The sequence below is a fragment of the Rhinoraja longicauda genome, chromosome 3, assembly GCF_053455715.1.
Source record: "Rhinoraja longicauda isolate Sanriku21f chromosome 3, sRhiLon1.1, whole genome shotgun sequence".
Lineage (NCBI taxonomy): Eukaryota > Metazoa > Chordata > Chondrichthyes > Rajiformes > Arhynchobatidae > Rhinoraja > Rhinoraja longicauda.
The window spans coordinates 56,105,677-56,128,864 of NC_135955.1; the positions used below are offsets into that span (position 1 = coordinate 56,105,677).

The 23,188-nt window shown below is 41.9% G+C and overlaps 1 protein-coding gene across 1 annotated transcript in view; it reads right to left on the reverse strand.

Annotated features, from left to right (window-relative positions):
• ntrk2a (neurotrophic tyrosine kinase, receptor, type 2a) overlaps positions 1-21,484 on the reverse strand; it is a 216,031-nt gene extending 194,547 nt beyond the window's left edge. The window contains exon 1 of the mRNA XM_078396175.1: positions 20,678-21,484. Coding sequence (XP_078252301.1) covers positions 20,678-20,886 — 209 coding nt within the window. The 5' untranslated portion in view covers positions 20,887-21,484. The remainder of the gene's footprint in view (positions 1-20,677) is intronic.
• Positions 21,485-23,188: the final 1,704 nt, after the last annotated feature.

Below are 23,188 nucleotides of genomic sequence, written 5' to 3' on the forward strand. Positions count from 1 at the left end.
GGCCTGCAGGGTAGTGTTAAGCAGGGTACTGATGAAGTGCAGACACAAATATTTACTTTCTAATAGAAAAAGACACAAAGTGCTGAAGCAACTCAGTGGTTCAGGCAGCATTTCTGGAGAACATGGATAGTCTTGGGTCGGGACCCTCCTTCAGATTGCTGATGCCTAACTTCCTCCACTCACCCCCTCGACTCCCAACAATGGTCCATACGTTGCTAAGACCAGGCATAAGTGGGAAAAACATGTGATATTAGACAAGCTCTTGCTGACTTAATCCCCACAATTGCAAATGCCATCCAAGGGCCCCACATGCTTGTAATTACATGGTTTGGATGTACAGTATTAGGGGCACTTTCTCTGACCAAGATGATTGTGGTCTCCAGCACTGCACTCGAGACAAACATAGATGACTCAGGAAGCTCCATGACAACATTTCAAACTAGAGCTGAGTCTTTACTTTGCAAAAGCTGATTTTGTTTATAAATGTTTTTGACATGTGAAAGTACTTGAAAATGATTAAAGTATAAATAAATAATCTTTAAAATGTAAAATTAATTTCAAAATGAAAAACATTAATTAACAACAAAATCATTAAACAAATCTAACTTGCCTTCCTTTTTTCCCTTCTAAACCACAATCATATCATTCCCATTAAGATTAATGAGGTTTAGGATCGTGCCATCAGATGTAATAAATACTGGCGATTCTTGATAAGCTGAGTTATGTTACAGAGCAAAGTGACAGATGTAGTGCTCCATATCTGTCAGGAAATCCGGGGTCATCTTGTCTATCAGCATGCGCCAGAATTCCTGGGCTTGTTGTTAAATGCCAACATTTCCATTCACCACCACTAATTTTATTCAGTGCAAGCTGTCTCTTACTACCAATGGAGTGAAAAAAATGGAAATGTTTTGCATATGTGATATATCAGGACTAAAATCAGTTAAGATTTTGCTGTTCAATTTTCCTTGAGAGAAAACAAAAATCACACAACAGTGAAACCACCTGCATGGCTCAGATCCAACTGAATGTTATAAAGCTGATGGCCACCTGGACGCTCCCTATGAAACATTAATGAGTACCCAGCAGTAGCCAGCACTAAAATTAATGGAGAAAGTTTGGTCCTAAGTAGAATTGGCATTCACCTTTTTTTTTTCTCTCATCTCCTTTTCCCTCCATAAACCAAAGTGAAACAGGTTATTGCATCTCTTAAAAATAGCACCCAAAGAAAACTCTTGTCATGCTGTTGGCCATGTCTCTGCTCATACTTAGAGAGTAAGGTTTTAAATATTGGCCCTGTATCAATGTCCTCTTTTTAAATCTCTGCAACATGGCATCCAATTTCAACAAATATATTCCGAAATGACCAACAAATTAAAAGGGGTTTACAGCTGAATTCAATTAAAATAAGTAGGAATTAATGTGAGGGTGATTCACCAATATGAAATGTAGGTCTGGATTTTAAGTCAACGCATGGCATTGCCCCCTGACAGTCAAGAAAGCTGCACACATATGCTGCCAAATTACCCTTTTCCAATAGGGTTCCAGACACTGGGACTTTGTAATATCTAGCAATTTTACAATCAGATTGTAAAATTATCAAACCAGGAAGTAAAGATCACTCATGTTACTTAGCTTTCTCAGCATATTACTGACGGCAGAAGAAACTTTGAGGCATGTAAATGAGGCATGTAAATGAGGCATGTAAATGAGGCATGTAAATGAGGCATGTAAATGAGGCATGCGCGAGAGATTGCGATAGAAAGTAACATTTCAGAAACAAACAAAATTAAACAGCTATAATTAATTGTTGTGAATGATACGTCACTTAACAAAGCAGTATTTCAAGCCAGACAGATTGTTCAACAAAAGGTATTATGCTGGAGAATAGCATATAAAATGTTAAAGTTCTTGTGAATTCACTAAATCTCTGTTGATGCCCCAGATAAACATTCAACAGGGTACTCTGTGGAGGAGAAGGGTATCTTTGACTGCAAGTTCTGAATTTGTTCTTTTAATTTTGCATGTGTGTATGTTTATATTACGGTACGCTTTACAGAGTAACTTGAATGAACATGGCCATCTTTGCTGTCTTACAACTGGCATTATTGGGTATCAAGTACTGAGATCAATGAATGAAAATATGAGGAATACTAAATCACAGGAAAGTGATGTTGGCATCTTAAATCTGTTACATTTTGAGAAAAAATGTACTTTATAATGCATCTCTATCAATCTTGAACTTGTGTGAGAACTTCCATACTTCCATAATCAATAAATCTAGCTTACATAATCGGCCAGTGTGGAAATTATTCCTGGTTAATTATAACTGAATAATAGCATTAAGTTAAGTGCAGGAATGGGGGACAAACAATTTGCCTCATGTAACCACACACTGTCATTGTACCTGGCATACTTGCCCCAATTGCAAAGCAGGGATTTGAAGTCTGTTATGTAATTGCCATGCAAAATATTCTTTACAGTTTTTGTTTAATATGGCAGGTGTTTGAATGACTAAATAAAACACTCACATAATTCTTTTTAAAAATAAGCCTCAGGTTCATTTGAGGAAGCCACAAGGGAAGACTTGAGAAGTAGTTTTCTCAAAATGCTTCACTCGTGCAACATGCAATTTTGGTATTGAAATAGGTCTTCCAAAACTAGCAACATCTAAAACAAGGAAATAAATTTACTGGTAACGAAGAGATCACCCTCAAATCTAGTTGAAATTGTCAAATCTGCTGAATCTTTTCGAGTTATTGAAAAACATTCAAAAATTTGGGGAAAAAACATGCAAATGATATGAAGTCTAAAACAAACATGCTAATTTATAAGACAATGCAAATGTTATTTGAAAGTTAGCAGGGTTTAAAAGAGTATTTTAAATTTATGATATCTCATCTAATTATCATTTAAAAAATTTAAATGATTTCTTTTGTTTCTCACAGCTGTTTCATTCCATTAAAATCAAAAGGGAATACACATATTACAGGATATTTCCTAAAATCTGGCATTAAATATTCTGGTGAGTCTGCATCTTAAATATTAGGCAATAATACTAAAGTCCAACTCCTTCACTGAACACCTAAGTGAACAGTGGATTGCAGCCTTCCTTTACAGCGTCAATTGCTGATTTCTGGGAATCTGTGGAATCTGTTGTAAATCTGTGGAATTCTCTGCCTCAGAAGGCAGTGGAGGCCAATCTGGATGCTTTCACGAGAGAGCTGATAGAGCTCTTAATGAAAGCGGAGTCAGGGGGTATGGGGAGAAGGCAGGAACGGGATACTGATTGTGAATGATCAGCCATGATCACATTGAATGGCAGTGCTGGCTCGAAGAGCCGAATGGCCTACTCCTGCACCTATTGTCTATTGTCTATTTCTAACGAGCAGTTTTTTTGACACTGCTATCAGATTTGCAAGTTATTATGACAATGAATGTTGAGAATGTTTCAATCATTACTGTAAAAAAATTCAAGCTTTTGTAACTTCCATTAATTGTAAGGGAAAAAGTCTTATTGAAAAAAATCAAACAAAAAGTTAAATGGTAATTTTTTTAAACCACTGTCTCTGATCTTTTTATACTAGTCAAGTGCTGAGTTGATCACCTGTCATAGAACATTTTTGATTTCTGAAAGTGGGGATTGCTGGTGATGGGAGGGAAGAAAACTATTATTTCATCTTTGGCTATTCCAGATTGATGAACAAAGTCTCTCTGTGATAATCCTCACTATTGGAAGACTCACGTTAAATTAATACTTTCAGACTAAATGACCACATCAGAAATTTTCAACAGAGTTCTCATGATTAGTCACTGGACAACTGGTGGTAAATGTGCAAAAATTCTGGGTACAGTCAAGAAGCTCTGATGACATTTCTGGGAACTTGGAACCTTCACAGACCCGGTAGGTAAAATGTGGCGTCTGTATTTTATTCAGACGTGGTTCAAGATGAAATACAGCATGGTAATTCATTCTGTTGTATTAACATTGACCACTTTGCTCTAAAATTCAAAGGAGTTATGAAATAATATGGGAAAAGTTACATCTTGTAATATTGCTTACTGAGTATATTTACATATGGTTGGATTTATAGATCATGTGACGGGAAAGGTAGAATGACAGAATTCCGAGGCATTTGACCAAATTGAATGGATGGTCAAAGAATCAACAGTTGGATAAATATCAGGTACAATAAATTGGATGAGAAAACAATAGACAATAGACAATAGACAATAGGTGCAGGAGTAGGCCATTCAGCCCTTCGAGCCAGCACCGCCATTCAATGCGATCATGGCTGATCACTCTCAATCAGTACCCCGTTCCTGCCTTCTACCCATACCTCCTCACTCCGCTATCCTTAAGAGCTCTATCCAGCTCTCTCTTGAAAGCATCCAACGAACTGGCCTCCACTGCCTTCTGAGGCAGAGAATTCCACACCTTCACCACTCTCTGACTGAAAAAGTTCTTCCTCATCTCCGTTCTAAATGGCCTACCCCTTATTCTTAAACTGTGGCCCCTTGTTCTGGACTCCCCCAACATTGGGAACATGTTTCCTGCCTCTAATGTGTCCAATCCCCTAATTATCTTATATGTTTCAATAAGAGATGTTCACAATGTGCCAGGGCACTAAAGGGTCTTTACACATAAAGGTTTAATGCATGATGGTTTAACTCTTATTGTCTGTTTTTAATGAAGGTGCTAACTTATTTAGAATAAGTTGAACTATTGGGTGAAAATGCCAAGGATTCATTATTATTGGCTATATAACTTAATGGTGGCTATATTTTGGAGATTTCTAAATTAATTTTCTTTTGCTAATATTCTACTGAGATGAAGAATCTCAATTCTCTCAATATTTGTGAAAAAAATTGCATGAATTATAACAATATTCAATCTTAACCATACAGGCATTGTTAATGTAAACACATTATGGTTTAATGCCAATATAGTCATTATTGCATGCCTATGACAGAAGATGCTGCTGAAGCTGATTCACCGTGGATATTTTTCCAAATGTTCACATAATCCCAAAGATGCTTTTTAAATTGTAAGTTTAGATTCCATATTCCATTGACATCATTGTAAAATGGCTAAATGGAATTCAAATTATTACCTTATGTGCAATGCAGGTCTATATTTGACTTTTTAAGACATGCTCAAAGTATCTGCCTGGAAATGACTACAAAATTAATAAACGATGAATGTAGCATTCCTCTGTCATGTCCTCTGACACTGATGTGGTCCCAACCTGATCAGGTTGCATTTGCTCTGTAATGTGGAATCTCAGTCGGGCCTTCATCATATATCCCCTTTGCAGTTTAGTTTAGTTTAGTTTAGTTTAGTTTAGAGATAGAGCACGGAAACAGGCCCTACAGCCCACCAAGTCAGCATTGACCAGAGATCCCCGCACACTTACACTATCCTACACACACTATGGACATTTACACTTATACCAAGCCAATTAAACTACAAACCTGTACGTCTTTGGAGTGTGGGAGGAAACCGAAGATCTCGGAGAAAACCCATGCGGTCACGGGGAAAACATACAAACTACGTACAGACAGCACCCGTGGTCGGGATCGAACTGAGGTCTCCGACACTGTAAGGCAGTAACTCTACCACTGTACCACCGTGCCACAGTTGAGATTGTAGATGGATAGGACAAACGCAGGAAAACATAGTTTGTCTAAATCCTGTCCTTCCCAGCCAGAGGTACTTCAGTAAACACTTTGTTATTACTCTTTTAATTATTTAGGTTGACCTTTGCATAAACAAAGTATTTAATGTGGAGTCATGTTACGCACAAAAACAGGCCCTTTGGCCAAACTTGTTTATTTCGACCAAGATGCCTAACAAAGCTAACCTAACCCCATTTGCCTGTGGCTGGCCCAAATCCCTCCAAACCTTTCCTATCCATTGTACCTGTTCACGTGTCTTTTAAATATCAGAACTGTACCACCTCTAACACTCATTCCATAAACATAACTCATTATGTCTGAAGAGATTGCCACCTCAGGTCCTTTTAAATCTTTCCCCTCTCCACTTAAACCTAAACCCTCCAGTTTAAGCATCCCGTATCCTGGGTAAAGGAATGTGTGCGTTTACCTTATCAATGTCCCTGGTAATTTTATAAATCTCTGTAAGGTTATCCCTGTGCCGCTATTGCACCAGGTAAAAATACCCAGACCATCCGGCCTTTGCTTACAACTCACACCCACCAGACTTGGTTATATCCTTGTAAATCTTTTTCCTACCCTTACCAGTTCAATGACATCCTTTCTACTGCAGGGTAAGCAGTACAGTGCACAGTACACCAAGTATAGCCTTATGAATGTCTTATACAATTGTATTATATGGCTTTCAGTTTAATTCCCAGTCTACATAACCCGCCTCACTATCTCTGAACATGCAGGTGATAATTCAACTGGATGAATCTTCATCTATAATTACAATCATCCCCAAAATAGAAACGTTTCCTTTGGTAATTCAGTGACAAATGGATAATTCAATGGTCTACCAATCACAACTTGTAGTAAGCTACATTTCATGTAGAAAAGCTTCCTTTGAGGTCAAACAAAAAATAATGGAGTTGGATGAACAAAGAAGGTTGAACAAAAGCAAGATGAGAGTTGGGGTTTAAAGAAAACCTTAAAAGTAATGCCAATCAGAGGGACTGAAATATTCGGGCAGAAAATCCCAGAGTGTGGAACAGAGGCAGCTTAACATTGCTAAAGGTGGAGCAAGTGCTGGAGATGATATGGATGTGGTGGTCGTTGAGGGAAATATACCAAAATTAGAGAAACACAGAGATTATAGGTTTGAAGAAATTCACCAAGGTCAAAGGGAGATGGACCACAATGGAAACTGTAAATTGGGGGGAATGAGGTATCAGAAGTTATTGTTGGTCATGAACCTCGGTATAAACCTATTTCAGTTACCCCCTCAGCCTCTGATGCTGCAGGGAAAAAAGACCCAGCCTATCCAACCTCACATTATAACTTAAACTCTCCAGACCCGGTAACGTCCTTCTAAAATCTTTTTTGCACCCTTTCCAGATTAATGACATCTTTCCTACAACAGGGCCATGGCACTGGCGATGAAGCAGGGGAAGTGTTTGAATTGAGTTGATGCTCACAAAGTTCAGATTGTAAGGTTAATGAGGACTAGACCAAGTGGACCCGTTGTGCCCAAACCATTCCTGCATTGGTGCAGCACCCTCCCTCGCCCTTTCACCCCCTTCCCTCCCTTCCCCCTCCTTCCCCCTCCTCCTCTCTTCCCCCTCCTCCCCCCTCCTTCCCCCTCCTTTCCCTTCCCCTTCCCCCTCCTCCCCCCCTCCTCCACCTGGTCCCCCCCACTCCATCCCCCTCAACCCCCCTTATCCTCCCTTCTCCCCCCTCCCTCCCTCCCCCTCCCTCCACACCCCCTCCCTCAACCCCCCCCTCCCTCCCCCCACCCTCCCTAGAAGATAGATTTAAACTTTAAAATGTGAATAACTAAAAATATAAGACCGATTTCAATGAAACTCCTTCCATTAGCACCTTAGATGGTGAGTAAGGTGGGCCTAAAATTGTCGTGCTATCGTGTACTGATTTGACTGTAGTTCAGGAACAAACAAACGAGAGTTTTAGTATGTAGATAGCGCTAGAATAGAATGGGGAAGGAAAAATAAATAAATACATGAAGGCATTCCTAATCCAGATACAGAGGAAGATTATCAATACAAAGTATGCAGTGGTTGCTGAGTAGTGGGACTTCAACCCAAGTGAACCAGCTGCATCAGGGAAATAAATAGGGAAAATACAGATTGATTAAAGAGTAACTTCAAGTCAGATGGCTACAACATACCACTCAGATTTTATTATTTTGGTTTTTGAACTATTTTCTTTGTGTCTGTATTCCTCAAATCTGACCATCAATTTGTATTTTAATTTAGCAAAATGAAGAACATACAGCAAAGGTTACAACAATCATATTCCTAATACGTTACCTGCAAGAACATGTTTTCAATTAGCAGTCAAAATATAATATCTTTGATTTTCACGTGCACTTTTATTTGAAAATTACTGTTCAAAATAATCACATTTCAGTCATCTGGTATATTTGACTGTCATGCTGATCATTACTTTTTTTGATACTCAGTAAAATTGAGTTAAGCTGCATAATTTTCACCAAGAAAGATTGTCATTATTAAGAATTAAGAACTTTTTTTGCATGGATTTCAAAATTTTATTTTCTGAGTCATATTTTGTTGACACATTTTTGCATCTGAAACTACAGGACCTACAAATTTGCAAATGACTAGCAAATGATAACACTGAAAATGGAGATCAGAAGGGCAAAAAAGGGCCAGGAGATAGCTCTGGCGGGTAGCATTAAGGATAATCCCAAAAACTTTATAAATACATAAGGGGGAAAAGGGTAACTAGAGAGAGACATCTCAGGATTCAAAACGGTCACCTCTGTGTGGAGCCACAGGAGATGGGCAAGGTCCCCAATGAGTATTTCTCCTCTATATTTACCCATAACAAAGACAGTAGGATGGAGGAACTTGGGGCAGTCAATGGAAGTGGCTTGAGAGCAGTCAGTGTTACCGTCGAAAAAGTACTGAAGGTACTATCGTGTATGAAGGTAGACAAATCTCCTGGGCCTGATCAGCTCTATATCCAAGGACATTGTGGGAAACCAGAGAGGAAATTGCGGGAGCCCTGGTTGTAATTTACAATAAACAATAGACAACAGACAACAGGTGCAGGAGTAGGCCATTCGGGCCTTCGAGCCAGCACCGCCATTCAATGTGATCATGGCTGATCATTCACAATCAGTACCCCATTCCTGCCTCCCAGATCGCTACGTGTGGCGGCGCCTAACAGCTGCGGCTCGCTGGCAGTCTGTTCGTCTTTTTTTCCTTTTTTTTTTGTTGTGTGTCGGTGTTGGGATGGTTTTTGTTTTTGTTTTTTGGCTGTGTATGTGTGGGGGGTGTGGGGGGTGTGGGGGGTGGTGGGGTGGGGTGGGGGAAACCTTTCCTTTTTAGGTCTCTTCCTCACGGCCCGGGGCGCGGCTCGGCCGCGGGCCTTCCATCGCCCGCGGGGCCTTCCATCGCCCGGTGCGGCTCGGCCGCTGGACTTTACATCGCTGGTGCGGCTTGGCCGCGGGACCTAACATCGCCCGGCACGGCCGTGGGACGGTTCAGCGCCAGGTGCGGCTCGGCCGCGGGGCCTTCCATCGCCCGGCGCAGCTCGGCCGCGGGACTTTACATCGCTGGTGCGGCTCGGCCGTGGGACTTTACATCGTTGGTGTGGCTCGGCCGCGGGACCTAACATCGCCCGGCGCGGCTCGGCCGCGGGACTTAGCAGCGCACGGTACGGCCGCGGGGCCTTCCATCGCCCGGCTCGGTCACGGGACGTTTCAGCACCCGGTACGGCTCGGCCGCGGTGCCTTCAATCGCCCGGCTCGGCCGCGGGACTTTTCAGCACCTAGTGCGGCTCGGCCGCTGGGACTTCCATCCCCTTGCGGGGACTGTGCGGGTCGGTCGGGGACGAGCTGTATGTCCGTGGGCGTGGGGAGGAGAGTGGAAGTTTTGTTGCCTCCATCACAGTGAGGGGGTGTTTGGAGTCACTGTGATGGATGTTTGTGTGGGGTCGTGTGTCTTGTGTTCTTTTTTTTGTGTGACTGCTGGAGATGTAATTTCGTTCGGTACCTCGGTGCCGAATGACAAATAAAGCTCTGTATTCTGTATACTCTGTATTCTGTATTCTGTATTCTCTCCATACCCCCTGACTCCGCTATCTTTAACAGATCTATCTAGCTCTCTCTTGAAAGCATCCAGAGAATTGGCCTCCACTGCCTTCTGAGGCAGAGAATTCCACAGATTTACAACTCTCTGACTGAAAAAGATTTTCCTCATCTCCGTTCTACATGGCCTACCCCTTATTCTTAAACTGTGGCCCCTTGTTCTGGACTCCCCCAAAATTGGGAACATGTTTCCTGCTTCTAATGTGTCCAATCCCTTAATAATCTTATATGTTTCAATAAGATCCCCTCTCATCCTTCTAAATTCCAGCGTATACAAGCCTAGTCATTCCAGTCTTTCAACACACGACAGTCCCGTCATTCCGGGAATTAACCTAGTGAACCTACGCTGCACGCCCTCAATAGCAAGAATATCATTCCTCAAATTTGGAAACCAAAACTGCACACAGTACTCCAGGTGCGGTCTCACTAGGGCCCTGTACAACTGCAGAAGGACCTCTTTGCTCCTATACTCAACTCCTCATGTCATAAAGGCCAACATGCCATTAGCTTTCTCCACTGCCTGCTGTACCTGCATTCAAGCTTTACGAGTCATCCTTAAATACAGGAGAGGTGCCGGAAGACTGGAGGGTGGCAAATGTTGTGCCTCTTTTCAAGAAGGCCGGCAGGGAAAATGCTGGGAACTATAGGCCAGTGAGCTTAACATCTGTAGTTGGAAAGTTACTAGAGAGTATTCTGAGGGATAGGTTATACAGGCATTTGGATGGGCAAGGTCTGATTAGGGATAGTCAGCATAGTTTGGTACGTAGGACGTCGTGTCTCATAAATCTGATTTAATTTTTTGAAGACGTGACCAAAAAGTTCGATGAAGGCAGAGCTGTAGATATTGTGTACATGGATTTCAGTAGGTCATTCGACAAAGTTCCACATGGTAGGCTGCTCTAGAAGGTTAGATAGCATGGGATCCCAGGAGAGATAGCTGAATGGATAGCAAATTGGCTCCATTGGAAGGAAGCAGAGTGTGATGGTGGAAGATTGCTTCTCGGACTGGAGGCCTGTGACTAGTGGTGTGCCTCAGGGTTTGGTGCTGAGCCCATTACTGTTTGTCATCTACATCAATGATTTGGATGAGAACATACAGGGCAAGATTGGCAAGTTTGCTGATGATACAAAAGTGAGTGGTTTTGCAGATAGTGAAGATGGTTGTGAAAGATTGCAGCAGGATCTGGATCGATTGGTCAGGTGGGCGGAGGAATGGAATTTAATACAGAGAAGTGTGACGTTTTGGGATGTTGAACAAGGGTAGGACCCACACAGTACATGGTAGGCCTCTGGGTCGTGTTGTAGAGCAGAGGGATCTTGGAGTACAGGTGCATGGTTCCTTGAAAGTCTAGTTGCAGATAGATAAGGTGATCAAAAAGGCTTTTGGCATATTGGCCTTCATCAGTCAGTATTGAGTATAGAGGTTGGGAGGTCATGTTGCAGTTGTATAAGACATTGCTGAGACCGCATTTAGAATATTGTGTTCAGTTCTGGGCAGCATGTTACAGGAAAGATATCGTCAAGCTTGAAAGGGTTCAGAAAATATTTATGAGGATGTTGCCAGGACGAGAGATTGAGTAGGCTGGATCTCTATTCCATGGAGCGCAGGAGGATGAGGGGGATCCTATAGAGGTGTACAAAATCATGAGAGGAATAGATTGGGTAGATGCACCGAGTCTCTTGCCCAAAGTAGGGGGATCAAGGACCAGAGGACATGGATTAAGGGTGAAGGGGAAAAGATTTAATAGGAATCCAAGGGGTAACTTTTTCACACAAAGAGTGGTGGGTGTACGGAACAAACTGCCAGAGGAGGTAGTTGAGGCTGGGACTATCCCATCTTTTAAGAGACAGTTAGACGGGTGCATGGATAGGACAGGTTTGGAGGGAAATGGACCAAGCGCAGTTAAGTGGGACTAGTGTAGCTGGGACATTGTTGGCCGGTGTGCGTAAGTTGGGCTGAAGGGCATGTTTCCACACTGTATCACTCTATGGCTCTATGACTGCACATTTCAAGTTAACTAAACCTAGATAACCTTGGCTACAAACAAGTTATTGGTGTTTGTTGACCATTACAACAAAGAACTCTTGGATTAGTCAGTTGATTTCATAACTTTGTGAAACAAGAGCAAGAAGGAACATTGCAGCAAGTTAGAGAAAGGCTAAAAATGCGCAAGACGATGTAATGTCAACTTTTTTAAAATTGTATTAGAATCACACAATGAAAATAAAAATAAAAATATTGTTGGGGAACTAGTAAAATCTATAAAAAAACATTCCAGTTCATAATTCTATGATGAATACTTCTCAATGCTGCTGCTTTAAATATTGGCAGCATTTGAATTATTTATAAGAAACAACAAATTACAATTATTTCCAGCCAAAACAGTCCATGTTACTGTTTAAATCAAAGGAGTTCTATTGGTCAGATTTTTTTGCAAACAAGCCTGCAGTTCCATGAGGAAATGCCACCATTTGTATCAGTAAATTGTGGAGAAATATCTTTTACTCTCCAGGGTTTGCCCAACCTGCTCAACATTTCTTCATATGTCAGCCTCATCATCTTGAGGATTGATCTTTTTCTGCACCACTTCCATAACAAGCATAATTATGTAGACCAAATTTAGTGTTGGAGATACAGCAAGGAAACCGCCCCTTCGACCCACTGAGTCCACACTGACCATCAATCACCCACTCATACTTATGCCATTTTATCATCCACTCCCAAAACATTAGAGGCAATTACTAGAGACCAATTCATCTACAAACCCGCATGTCTTTGGGATGTCAGAGGAAATTGGAGTAACCAAAAGAAACCCACACACACAGAGAACTGTAAACTCCACATAAATAGCACCAAAGGTCGGCATCAAACCCAAATCTCTGGCACTGTGAGCCAGCAGCTCTACCAGCAAATTGTACTCAGAATTCCACATTGTAAACCTGCATCAAAACTTCACCACATTAACACTCCATACATCTACAATAAACCTCAGCTTTCCATTAGCCTTCTTAATTACATGCTGGGCTTGCATGCTAGCTTTCTGTGTTTAATGTACTGAGGCACCCAAGTTCCTTTGTAGTACAGGATTTTGTAGTCCCAAGACATTCGTATAGCAAGTTACTTTTACATTCTTCCTTCCAAGCGGCTGACCTCATATTTTCCCACATTATATTCCTATTATGATCAGGTCAGAACTGCATATACTGAGGAGATTGATGCTGGCAAAGAGGCAAAGAGATCCTCAGTGACAATTCTGCGCCAATATTTGAAGTAGATTTAACTAAATTTTGGATTTATTCACCATGTTCCTACTTTTGTTAACCTCTAGCCGTTGTGATCTCTTCTCCCTCCTTCACTGTTCTCTTATATTCACCACTGGACCATCCCCCTCTCCCCAAAACCTAACCGAGCAACAACTCTCTAATTCGCTCCCTCCACTCCCCACTGCACCCTCCCCCACAAACTGCTATAAGTTGATTCAATTAACTTCCCCAAGCAGCATTTACAAACATTTCTCTTGTTGGGTTCTTCTATCTGAATCCTTGTTAAAAGGTCTCACTATAAGGAGAGCAGTGTATCTCCTTCGAAGATAGACACAAAATGCTGGAGTAACTCAGCGGATCAGGCAGCATCACTGGAGAAAAGGAATTGGTGATGTTTTTGATCAAGATTATTCTTCAGACTGAAGAAGGGTCTTGACCCGAAATATCACCTATTCTTTTTCTCCAGATATGCTGCCTGACCCGCTGAGTTGTACCAGCATTTTGTGCCTAACTTCAGTGTAAAGCAATATCTGTAGTACCTTCCTACACACAATGTTTCTCCTTCCACAGGATTTCAGTTAAGGTACATGCGTGATTACTGATTTGCTTTTATTTATTTTAGTGATAATTTGCTGAACATCATCATGATCCACCCTGCCTATTATACGTTCAGCAGGGATAGATTAGAACACTGTTAATAAAATTATATTTTCGAGTAGTCAATCTCTGAATAGCCTTGAGTGAATTATAAAATATCGTGCAATTAAGAACACAGCAATTTTACTAGTACACAAGCTGTTTTAAAGTGGGAGTTCCTTCCTCATATTTCAAATCAGAATATAACCATTTTAGTAAATCCCCTTTTAAGTTTAAACACATTGCCATGAAATAGGAAATGCCATCAGTCAAGACTAAGGAACAATGGTTATTTAAGCAACTCTTCCATTTACCCGACGAAGAAATGTAAATGTAGATTATCTTTTCAAAGTCTTTTCTGCACCGTGTGTCGTGGCTACTAATTAAAAATGTATTGGAAAAAATGGACAAAAATAATTTAGTTGTGAAGGAAGGAACTGCAGACGCTGGTTTAAACTGGATAGACACAAAAAGCTGGAGTAACTCAGCAGGACAGGCAGCATCTCTGGAGAGAAGCTTTGGGTGACGTTTCGTGTAGAGACCCTTCTTCAGACTAATTTCTAATTAAGTTGTGTTGGGTTTAAAATGCAGCAGCTCAGAACTTAATATCTGTGGACAATATTTTTCAAATGTATCCTCTGCTTATGAACTGAGGTAAAGAAAGTATGCTAATGACTATTAATTTATAATACTAATAATAATATTTTGATGTCTTCGTAAATCAATTTTCTCACTTTTACTTTTTATCATGTTTGTATCTTGCCTAGATGATCATATTCCAATTACTGATTACTCAAATATTTAATTTGTAGTCTCACTCCACTTAATCTCACTTAAATATTTTATATCTTTTATTTCACTACTTCATCTGGATCTATCTAAATAGACCCTTCTACTCAGTGAATCACTTTCTTTCCAACTTTTTTCTCATTCTCACCCATCTTCTTCTCTCCAGCAAAGAATTAAACTTTTAAATATACTGAGACATACAATACATAGAAAATAGGTGCAGGAGGAGGCCATTTGGCCCTTCGAGCCAGCACCGCCATTCATTGTGATCATGGCTGGTCATCCACAATCAGTAACCCGTGCCTGCCTTCTCCCCATATCCCTTGATTCCGCTAGCCCCAGAGCTCTATCTAACTCTCTTTTAAATTCATCCATTAATTCAAACATGAATATCTGTTCAGGACAGCCCACTACAATCCACCGCAATGTCTTAGTGTAAATTTATAACTGTCAATTAGGACAAACTTTATTGAATTAGAATTATGATTAAATAAAGAGCAATCTCCGGGCTGTAACTTAAGTGCTTGCTTTAGTTTGTTTTTTAATCATTTAAACTCATTTTAGTTTTACATTAAATCTTGCCTTACATTGTAATCTTCAATATCATAGAATTATGTCTCTGACGTTTTCCTTTCACCAGCTTTTCTGCCTTTCCCCCTCTAAAAACTCAGTTCCTGCTTTCTACTGTTGTTTTATGTCTGCTGATGGAAGCCCTTTAGCTCATGGGTTAGCTGCACTTTACATTTGTTTTCTTTGCTGAGTATATTTCCGTCATTAACTGCTCCAGTTTCTTCTCACAAGAACACAATTTTTATTGTTTTGCTTTCCTGATCTCTTTTGAGTGTCTTTTAATCCTCTCTCTAAAATGCGCTCATTGCTTGAATTTTTTCTATCTCTGCCTGATTTTCCCCAGTCAGTTTGTAAAGCTGAGCTGACGAAAGGCTAAATAAACTAACTCACTGTGCCCTAGAGACAGACTTGAGGAAACCTAAACCAGAAAACATCATCCATTACCCTTTCAATAATTTAAACCCAGATGCCCAAGCACACAAAAAGCTACGACAACAAATAAAACGGAGTTTTTGTCTACTTAAGCCGCCCATTAAAATTCCAAAAAATGATCTATATAATTAAAACTTAAAGGATTTTCACAAAAAGATCTTTTTGGAGGAGAAATGCGCATAAGCCTCACGGTTGTTACCTGATTGCTTAATGTATTTCTCCAATTTTAAGACTAAACATTTAAGGAAAATGTTAAGGATAGGTTTTGACCGCTTTAGGAAAACTGATTTGATCTTCGATTCTTAGCGAATTTTTACAGCAAAATATATTTTTTTAAATCAAATTGTTGACAATAAAACGTGTTGAGAAGAAATTAAAATCCTGCCATGTACCAGAAGACAGATGTGAAATGAAAAATGATTATTATGCAATCAGTTATGAAGTCCTTCATTTGGGTGAATATTAACATTATTCAGCCATTTTATCAGTAGTTTAGAAACTAGAATTGTTATTTTTCATCATCCGTCTTTCAAATATTAGTGATCCATGCACCGCCCCTGGCTAACTGCCGGCCTTTTACTAAGAAAACTGTTTTTCATTGAAGAGATGTGGACCAGCGACAATGCATGCAGCATTGATTATTTTGTAATTTTAGTAGAACACTCGAGGTCCAGCAGAAGTGTTTCAACACCTACTTGAAATGTGACACAATCAATCAGTGCAGCATTTACATCTACCAAATACTAATTATAACAATGCCCCAAGTATGCCATGATATTATTTTCAAAGTTATGGACTATTTTTGTACATGATATCATAACCCAGTATAATATTGATTTGCTCCACACAATCTGTTTGGCTTATCTGTAACTGTAGGTGTAAGGACAGTCCCAATTATTCTGTGCAAGGAATATTTTGTTGGTTTAATCTTATTCCTAATTTAATCATGGGTATATGTATTTAGATAGGTATGAAGTATATGTTGAAATCCCATAGCATATTCCACATGTTACAATTTTACATTCGATTTCAGTGTTTTTGGAAAATGTAATGAATCATCATGAAAAAATACTTTGTTTGCAAATAAAGAACATTCAAAGACAACATTTTCCCCATGACAATATGATGTGGCAATGTGGCATTGAATTCACTGAAAAATGGTTTATGTCATCACTTCATTTACAATCCACACTATTTTTTCATTCACACCTGGTGAACCTTAAAAAAATATTTCCAATTGAATATTTATTCTGATCTTTAAGAAGGGGGACAGAAGTCTGATTGGAGCAAAACTGAAAGTTGCATGGATAAATATAAACTAACTGATAATATACTCCAGAGCACACCTTGATTATTAATATGTGGCAGGAAAGGGGAGGGGATGTTGTCTGGTGGATACCAAGCAAGATTCAATAGCAAGACTCTAAGGATGGATAACAATTCTGGAATTTATTTGATTATCTTTGGGGATCAGTTCAGTGCTAACATTCCCTCTGCAGATTAAATGAGAGGAATAGATTAACTCTAAGGATATATCAAAACTAGTTAATTGGGGAGATAAACGTGGATTAAAGAATCCCCTTAATCTCCTACTTTCTGCTTCAACATCACTTCTAAGAAACATGCATGATTTTGAATTACCGTGACATACACTTCCTCAAAATTGAGCGGTAATGTTATTTGCAGACTAAAAGAACAAATGGAATTATTTCTAATGGCATCTCAAACACCAGACGTATCCTGCATTCTCTATATGTGTAAATGTTTGTCCATAAAATTAAAATGTGAAAACAATATTCTAACACGCAGTCACGTTCATTTGCTTCCTCAGCTCCTTGTGGACTATGAGGCACAGCCTCAGATTAATTAATTCTCAAAATTGCCTTTGGCTGCTTCCACAAACTGTTCCCGGTCACCAACTCCATCTCTTAAAAGACACAAGAAATAGCAGAAGCTGGGATCTTGAGCAAACTACAAAGTGCTGGAGTATCTCAGTGGGTCCCGACTCGAAACACCATCTGTCCATTCCCTTCCCAGATGCTGCCTGACCTGTTGAATTCCTTCAGCGCTCCATCGCTTGGCAATGTCATAGATGGACACAAACTATTCACAATTCTATGTTACAATTGTACACATTCTCGCTTCATCATCTGTGCCATCTCAGTAACGTCTCCCAACCTGCCACTGAAGACTTTCTCCAGGCCTTTCCTCCCTCCTGGTATTCCCAAACGTTCCAGCTGACCCCACATTTGCCATCTTGTATCCATTCAACTTCTTCCAGAGCTGCAGTCTGCGCTCAGATCTCTATCCCAGAATTTCCTCACGTTTGCTGACCTACCTTGATTCCTGATTAAATCGGACACTGCTGTAGGTTCAAAGCTCCAGTCCTATTTTCACATCCATCAAAGCCACCTGCACTTCTCCAGTCATAATCTTGGTACTTACTGCTCTCCCATTGCCTTCAATACCTACGACCACGGAGCTAGACTCCACGATTCCATGCCCTCCCACCTCTCCTTCCTCCAGAAAAACACTTCCTAACTTTGGGTCCTCCACTGACCTTTTGGTCATTTATCCTAATGTTCCTCAATGTGACTCGATAACAAATTGTGTTTGATAACTTCAGCGAAGTGTCCTGGGGCTGAAATCTACGACAAACATCACAGGTTGCCTTTGACTGCCCGACAGCCTCTGCCGGGTCTTTTATTCAACGCTCTTTGCTTTGTTGACTCGACAATGTTTCCTTTCAGTCAAGTGGATCTACTGATACCAGTGAAATGCGGAGCCGGGAGAGTAATGCTAAGAATTCTGAATGCCGTTCAGTTCATTGGGCTAAATATGAGTCTGAGCATTCATCGCATTCCCTCTCTCATCGGCAAATACTCTCAGATTTACACCCACAACCTGCCATCATTCGCCGCACAGTGATGACAATTTTTAAATATATAATGCATTTAAACATAACGCATTTAAATACAATGCACTTAATTAGAAATGTAGATATAATGCGCTTCAAACTATGTAGTCCGTCTAATGAAATGACTTGAAATCAGCGAGTTGCTCTCTGCCCACGGCTGGCGACAGTAACACATTGTACAGCGGGTGCCCACAATCTACCCTGTGGCAGCGCCGGGCTCCGCGCTACTGACACTGCCGGCCGGCTCTTGGTCAGTTTGTGCGAACCGACTTAGACCAACCTTCACACACAGCAGTTATCTGTCCCGCTCACTAACACAGCAAAGAAAGCAGCTCCGGAAATGTCACGTTAGCGCCTATCTAATACGGGGTGAAATATTAATAATACGGAATGAGTTGTTGCCCGGTTCCCCAGTCACACTCGTGTCTGCGCCTCGGGTAGCAGCTTCGCATTGGCAATGACTGTATGATAGATAGAGCTGGCGGTGCCGGGGCTTCAGGACGTGTGCAATATAGCACGGGGTAATAGGATTTAATTCTCAACGTCTCCTTAAGTGTGATGCTACTGGTTACAAAAAGTGAGGATATTAGGAATGAAAAATAAACAGGGAATGCGGGGGGACATGGTGGGCAAGGAGAAGGGGTGACATCAACACAGGGATAGACAGAGTGGTGCGAGAGAATGAGAGGGAGTAAGTGTAGATGGGAGGAAACAGGGGCATTGGGGATTTGGGGAGAGGGTCGATGAAGGGGGCTTGAGAAGAGTGCGGAAGCTGCGAGGAACGAGGAGAGGGTAAAGTGTGGGGTGGTAATAATAAGCCTGACTCTGTTCTGCGACAAAATAACTTGGCCACTTTCCGTAAAGCCCTTCTCTCAGTTAACAGACTGTGTGGCAATGATATCCACTTGCTTGCGCTGATGTTTTTGTCACATTTTGTACCACGTTGCATAATGAGTAGAAAATTAACAAAACTGTGTGTTTTTGTTTTGAAAATGACGAATGTGGTGAATGTCGGTCTCACCAATGAATGTCGGTCCAGTGAGTAAATAAAACCGTGCGTGATCTTACATTTTCTACATAAACAGCGCTATCCTTCTACGGAAAATAAACTTGTAGTGAACACAACTAACAACCTGCCCAGTGTTTAACTCGCTTTGGATGCAACGCACAGCCTTCCAGCTCAAAACACAACAGATACCTCGTCCCTTTATACAATTTGAATGATAATATTCCAGCAAAAAAAAAGGAACTCTAAAAAGAGATGTTACGAACACAATTTTAAAATTGCCATTTCGGTCCAACAAGTTAACGCCTGGGGAATAAAGATATTCATTGCGAGTTAAAGAGAGGATTCAGCTACGTTAGCGTGGGCAGTGGAAGATGTATGAGAAGTCGCGAACCAAGTCCAATCAAGAGTCAGTGAGTCTTAAGTAAAACGAAAATCTATATCCACTTAAAGGGCAGGAGCCCAGGAGCCGGTGATCTCCGCGGTCAAACATTAACACCGCAAGGCACACATGAGGAGCAGCCCGCCGAGTACCTCTTTAATGTTCCGGTATTTAATGCTCCTGCCTTCGAGGCTAGGGTTAATGAGCTATGAAATATCGTCAATTATTCGCAATTTTAACCCAATGAATTAATCCAACGAGAAAAGTGGACATTAAAATGACTGGACAGCGGTTCCGCACGCAGCCTGTGGTATTTCAGGGGAACGCATGGGAGAGTAGATGGTTACAACATATCATAACAGAGAGATACGGTACGTGGAGGGGGTGACGTCGTTCGGCCCATCGTATCCATGCCGCCCGAAGAGAGCTCGTGAAATTAAAGCAATTCCCATCTCCCGGTTGTGTACCCTACAGTTTAGGCACACCAGCACTGAAGATTTCACGCACTAGGAGAAAATATATATTTCTCAACTTCCCCCTTTTTGGTTAAAGGGAATTGATAGCTTGGTTCATGCACACATTTGAATGGCGATCTCCTGGGTTACGGAGATGGGGAAGTGGGGATTCGATTCATGGGGTACATTTGCAAAGAGGGTTCCCTCTGCCTGTGTTAAACCTTAGACTACAGGCGCGATGCGGTGAAACGAATGAAATATTTCTGTCGAAGGGGGCATCGGATTGCAGAGGTTGCGGATGGCATGCACGTATTTGGGTGATCTTGACCAGCTAAGTGCACAAGCGACCCAGTGGTCCAGACAGCTGGAAACAAGCGGCAAGAGGAGGTAGCCCGTCCGCCCGTCCGCCCGACCAACCGCCCGCGGTACTCACATGTCAGTGATATTCTCCATCTCTACTGCGGACGCCAGCTTCGGGAAAGCCGCGATGCCTGGCTCGGTGCAGGTGATCTTGGTGGCACCGCATCTGCAGGGCGAAGGGCAGCCGAGAGCCGAGCTGCCAAATGCCAGCAGGACGCCCAGAAAACACAGCAGCGGCTGTCTCAGCCCATGGCGCCAACACCTCGACAACGAGGAACTCATCCTCGCCTCGCCTCAAGCCCACACTCCAGCTCGGATACGTTTACCCCAACAACAGCAACAAAAAAACAGGGGGGGAAAGGGAAGGGAAGGGAAGGGAAGCCGGAACAAATCCGCGTCTCACCCGACCTCTGGCAGTGGTTGATTCCTTTTATTAATTATTATAATTATTATTATTATTATGGGAGAAGGGGATAATCCGTAAACAGATTGCTCCAACTGTGCTCGCCCCCTCTGCCAACCGCTGCAGATAAACGATATGGAAGCGAAGTCTCCAGTTTGTAAATCCCTGTCAAAGAGCTGCCTCCTCCCTCTCTGTGCATCTACTCCCAGAGAGGACGTTGCCTGTCACTACAGCCGGCTCCGGTGGAGAGGCATCGGCATCGGCATCGGCATCGGCGCTGCCGCAGTGGAGTGGAGTGGAGTGGATGGAGTGTCCTCTCAACACCAACACCAGCCAACACCAGCCAGCACCAACACCAGCACCAGCTGAGTGAGTCGGGCTGCCGCGGGCTCGGGGAGAGCGGCTTTAATTCACCCCCACCCCCCAGTCCTACACCTTCCCACCAAACTATTAGCTTTTTAGCGTCCAATTCGGAGAGCTGCTGAGCATGACGCGAGGCTGACGCACGACAGGGGATGAAGCCGGGGTGGGTTTTATTTTTGGGCTTTAAAACGAAAACTGTAAAAGAGAGGGAGGGTAATAGAGAGGGGGGAGTAAAAGGACGCGAAGGAACGGTTAAAGGTGTGGGACGTGAGGTTGTTGGCAATGAGGCTGGAGATGTACCGCCCACCAGACTACCACAGGAGCAGCCAATCCCCCGGCTCCTGCCTGTAATCTGCAGTTGATACTGGAATAGCGCCTGGACCCGACCCTGAACTAGCTGCACCCCAGTCACCCACCCGCTACACCAACACCAGCCGCACAATCATCATCTGGGCGGCGTGTGAGAGATAGACAGACCACCAACACATTCATCGAACAAAGTGTCCCGTCCCCCGTCCCCCTCTTATTGTGATCTACAGGTGCCAACCAGCTGTTATTTACTATGTGACCCTTTTACAATAAAGCAAATCTCCCTGTTTCTCTGCTGGAGTGGTGCTAAGAACGAGTTGTTGAGAGGGGTCTAAGATGCTTCATATCTGTTGAAGAAACGGGAGAACCGTAAGGATTTTCCCCAATTTGAACTGCATTCCCCTTAAACTATTTGCTCTGATGCGTATATGTGAGTGTATAAAATGCATACGTATGTTGAAATGTATCCGTATGTGTGTGTGTGCATGTGCCTCTGTGCGTGAGTGTGGGTGTTTGTCTGCACCGCGTACTAATGTTTACATCCGTGTTAAAAATTGTACTGCAGCACTTGAGTCACAGGCAGCACTATATTCAATTTTAGATAAAAGTCAATCAGGTTGCTAAAGCTACTAATATTAATAGTAGAGATTGAGTTACTGCCTCGGTCAAAAAAATGGCCCATGAATTCGCGCATTTAGCTAAATAAATGGTTTCTAATAAAAAGAACATGTCTGAAAAGCATTTGCTTTATTACAAAACGCACGAATCTTTCTCCAAGTATGTGCGGATAATACAAAGATGAATTTCGCAAAAGGACCTCACGTCCTTGTGCTACACCTTTGCAATAGCAGCTTCACAGCACTGATCGTTGTAAATAGATGCAGTGGAGTTGTGTGCACAAAATCAGCCGATCTCCACTGCATCTCAATGCTGAACAATCATACGATCACGAAATATGCTATTCCCCCTCTGTTTCCAACTGCCTATTTGTTTCTCTTCCCGTGGACACCCCGCCCGCCACACACTCCCGACCCTGCCCCACTCAACTCCCGGCGAATTTTCCCGCAGTGATTTCGCACTTTGCAGCAATCTGACAAACCCTTTACCCGTCCAGCTGTCTGACGTGCTGCTCTGACACCTGCCGGATAAAGCGGTAACTGCAGCTTGGGGGAAATAAACCCTCCACAGCCACCGACCTGCAACTGTCTGCTACAGCACACGTCTTTCTGCGCTTCGCCACCCCCACCCCAACCACCCCCTCCTTTGCTGTCATTTTCCTAAGACAATAGTCCAAGGTGAAAGCTCATCAGCCCATTTGAAACATGCATCGAATAAATATCAAAATGCAGAATAATTAATGGGCTCAAATTAATTGTACATTTTTAAAATAATACAATCACGAATTAATAAATAGAAGTCATTTTAGGTGAGACGATGTCAATATTTCACTATGAATGGTGGAAGATATAAACTTCATCTTAAATACGAATGAAAAATGGTGTTAGACCT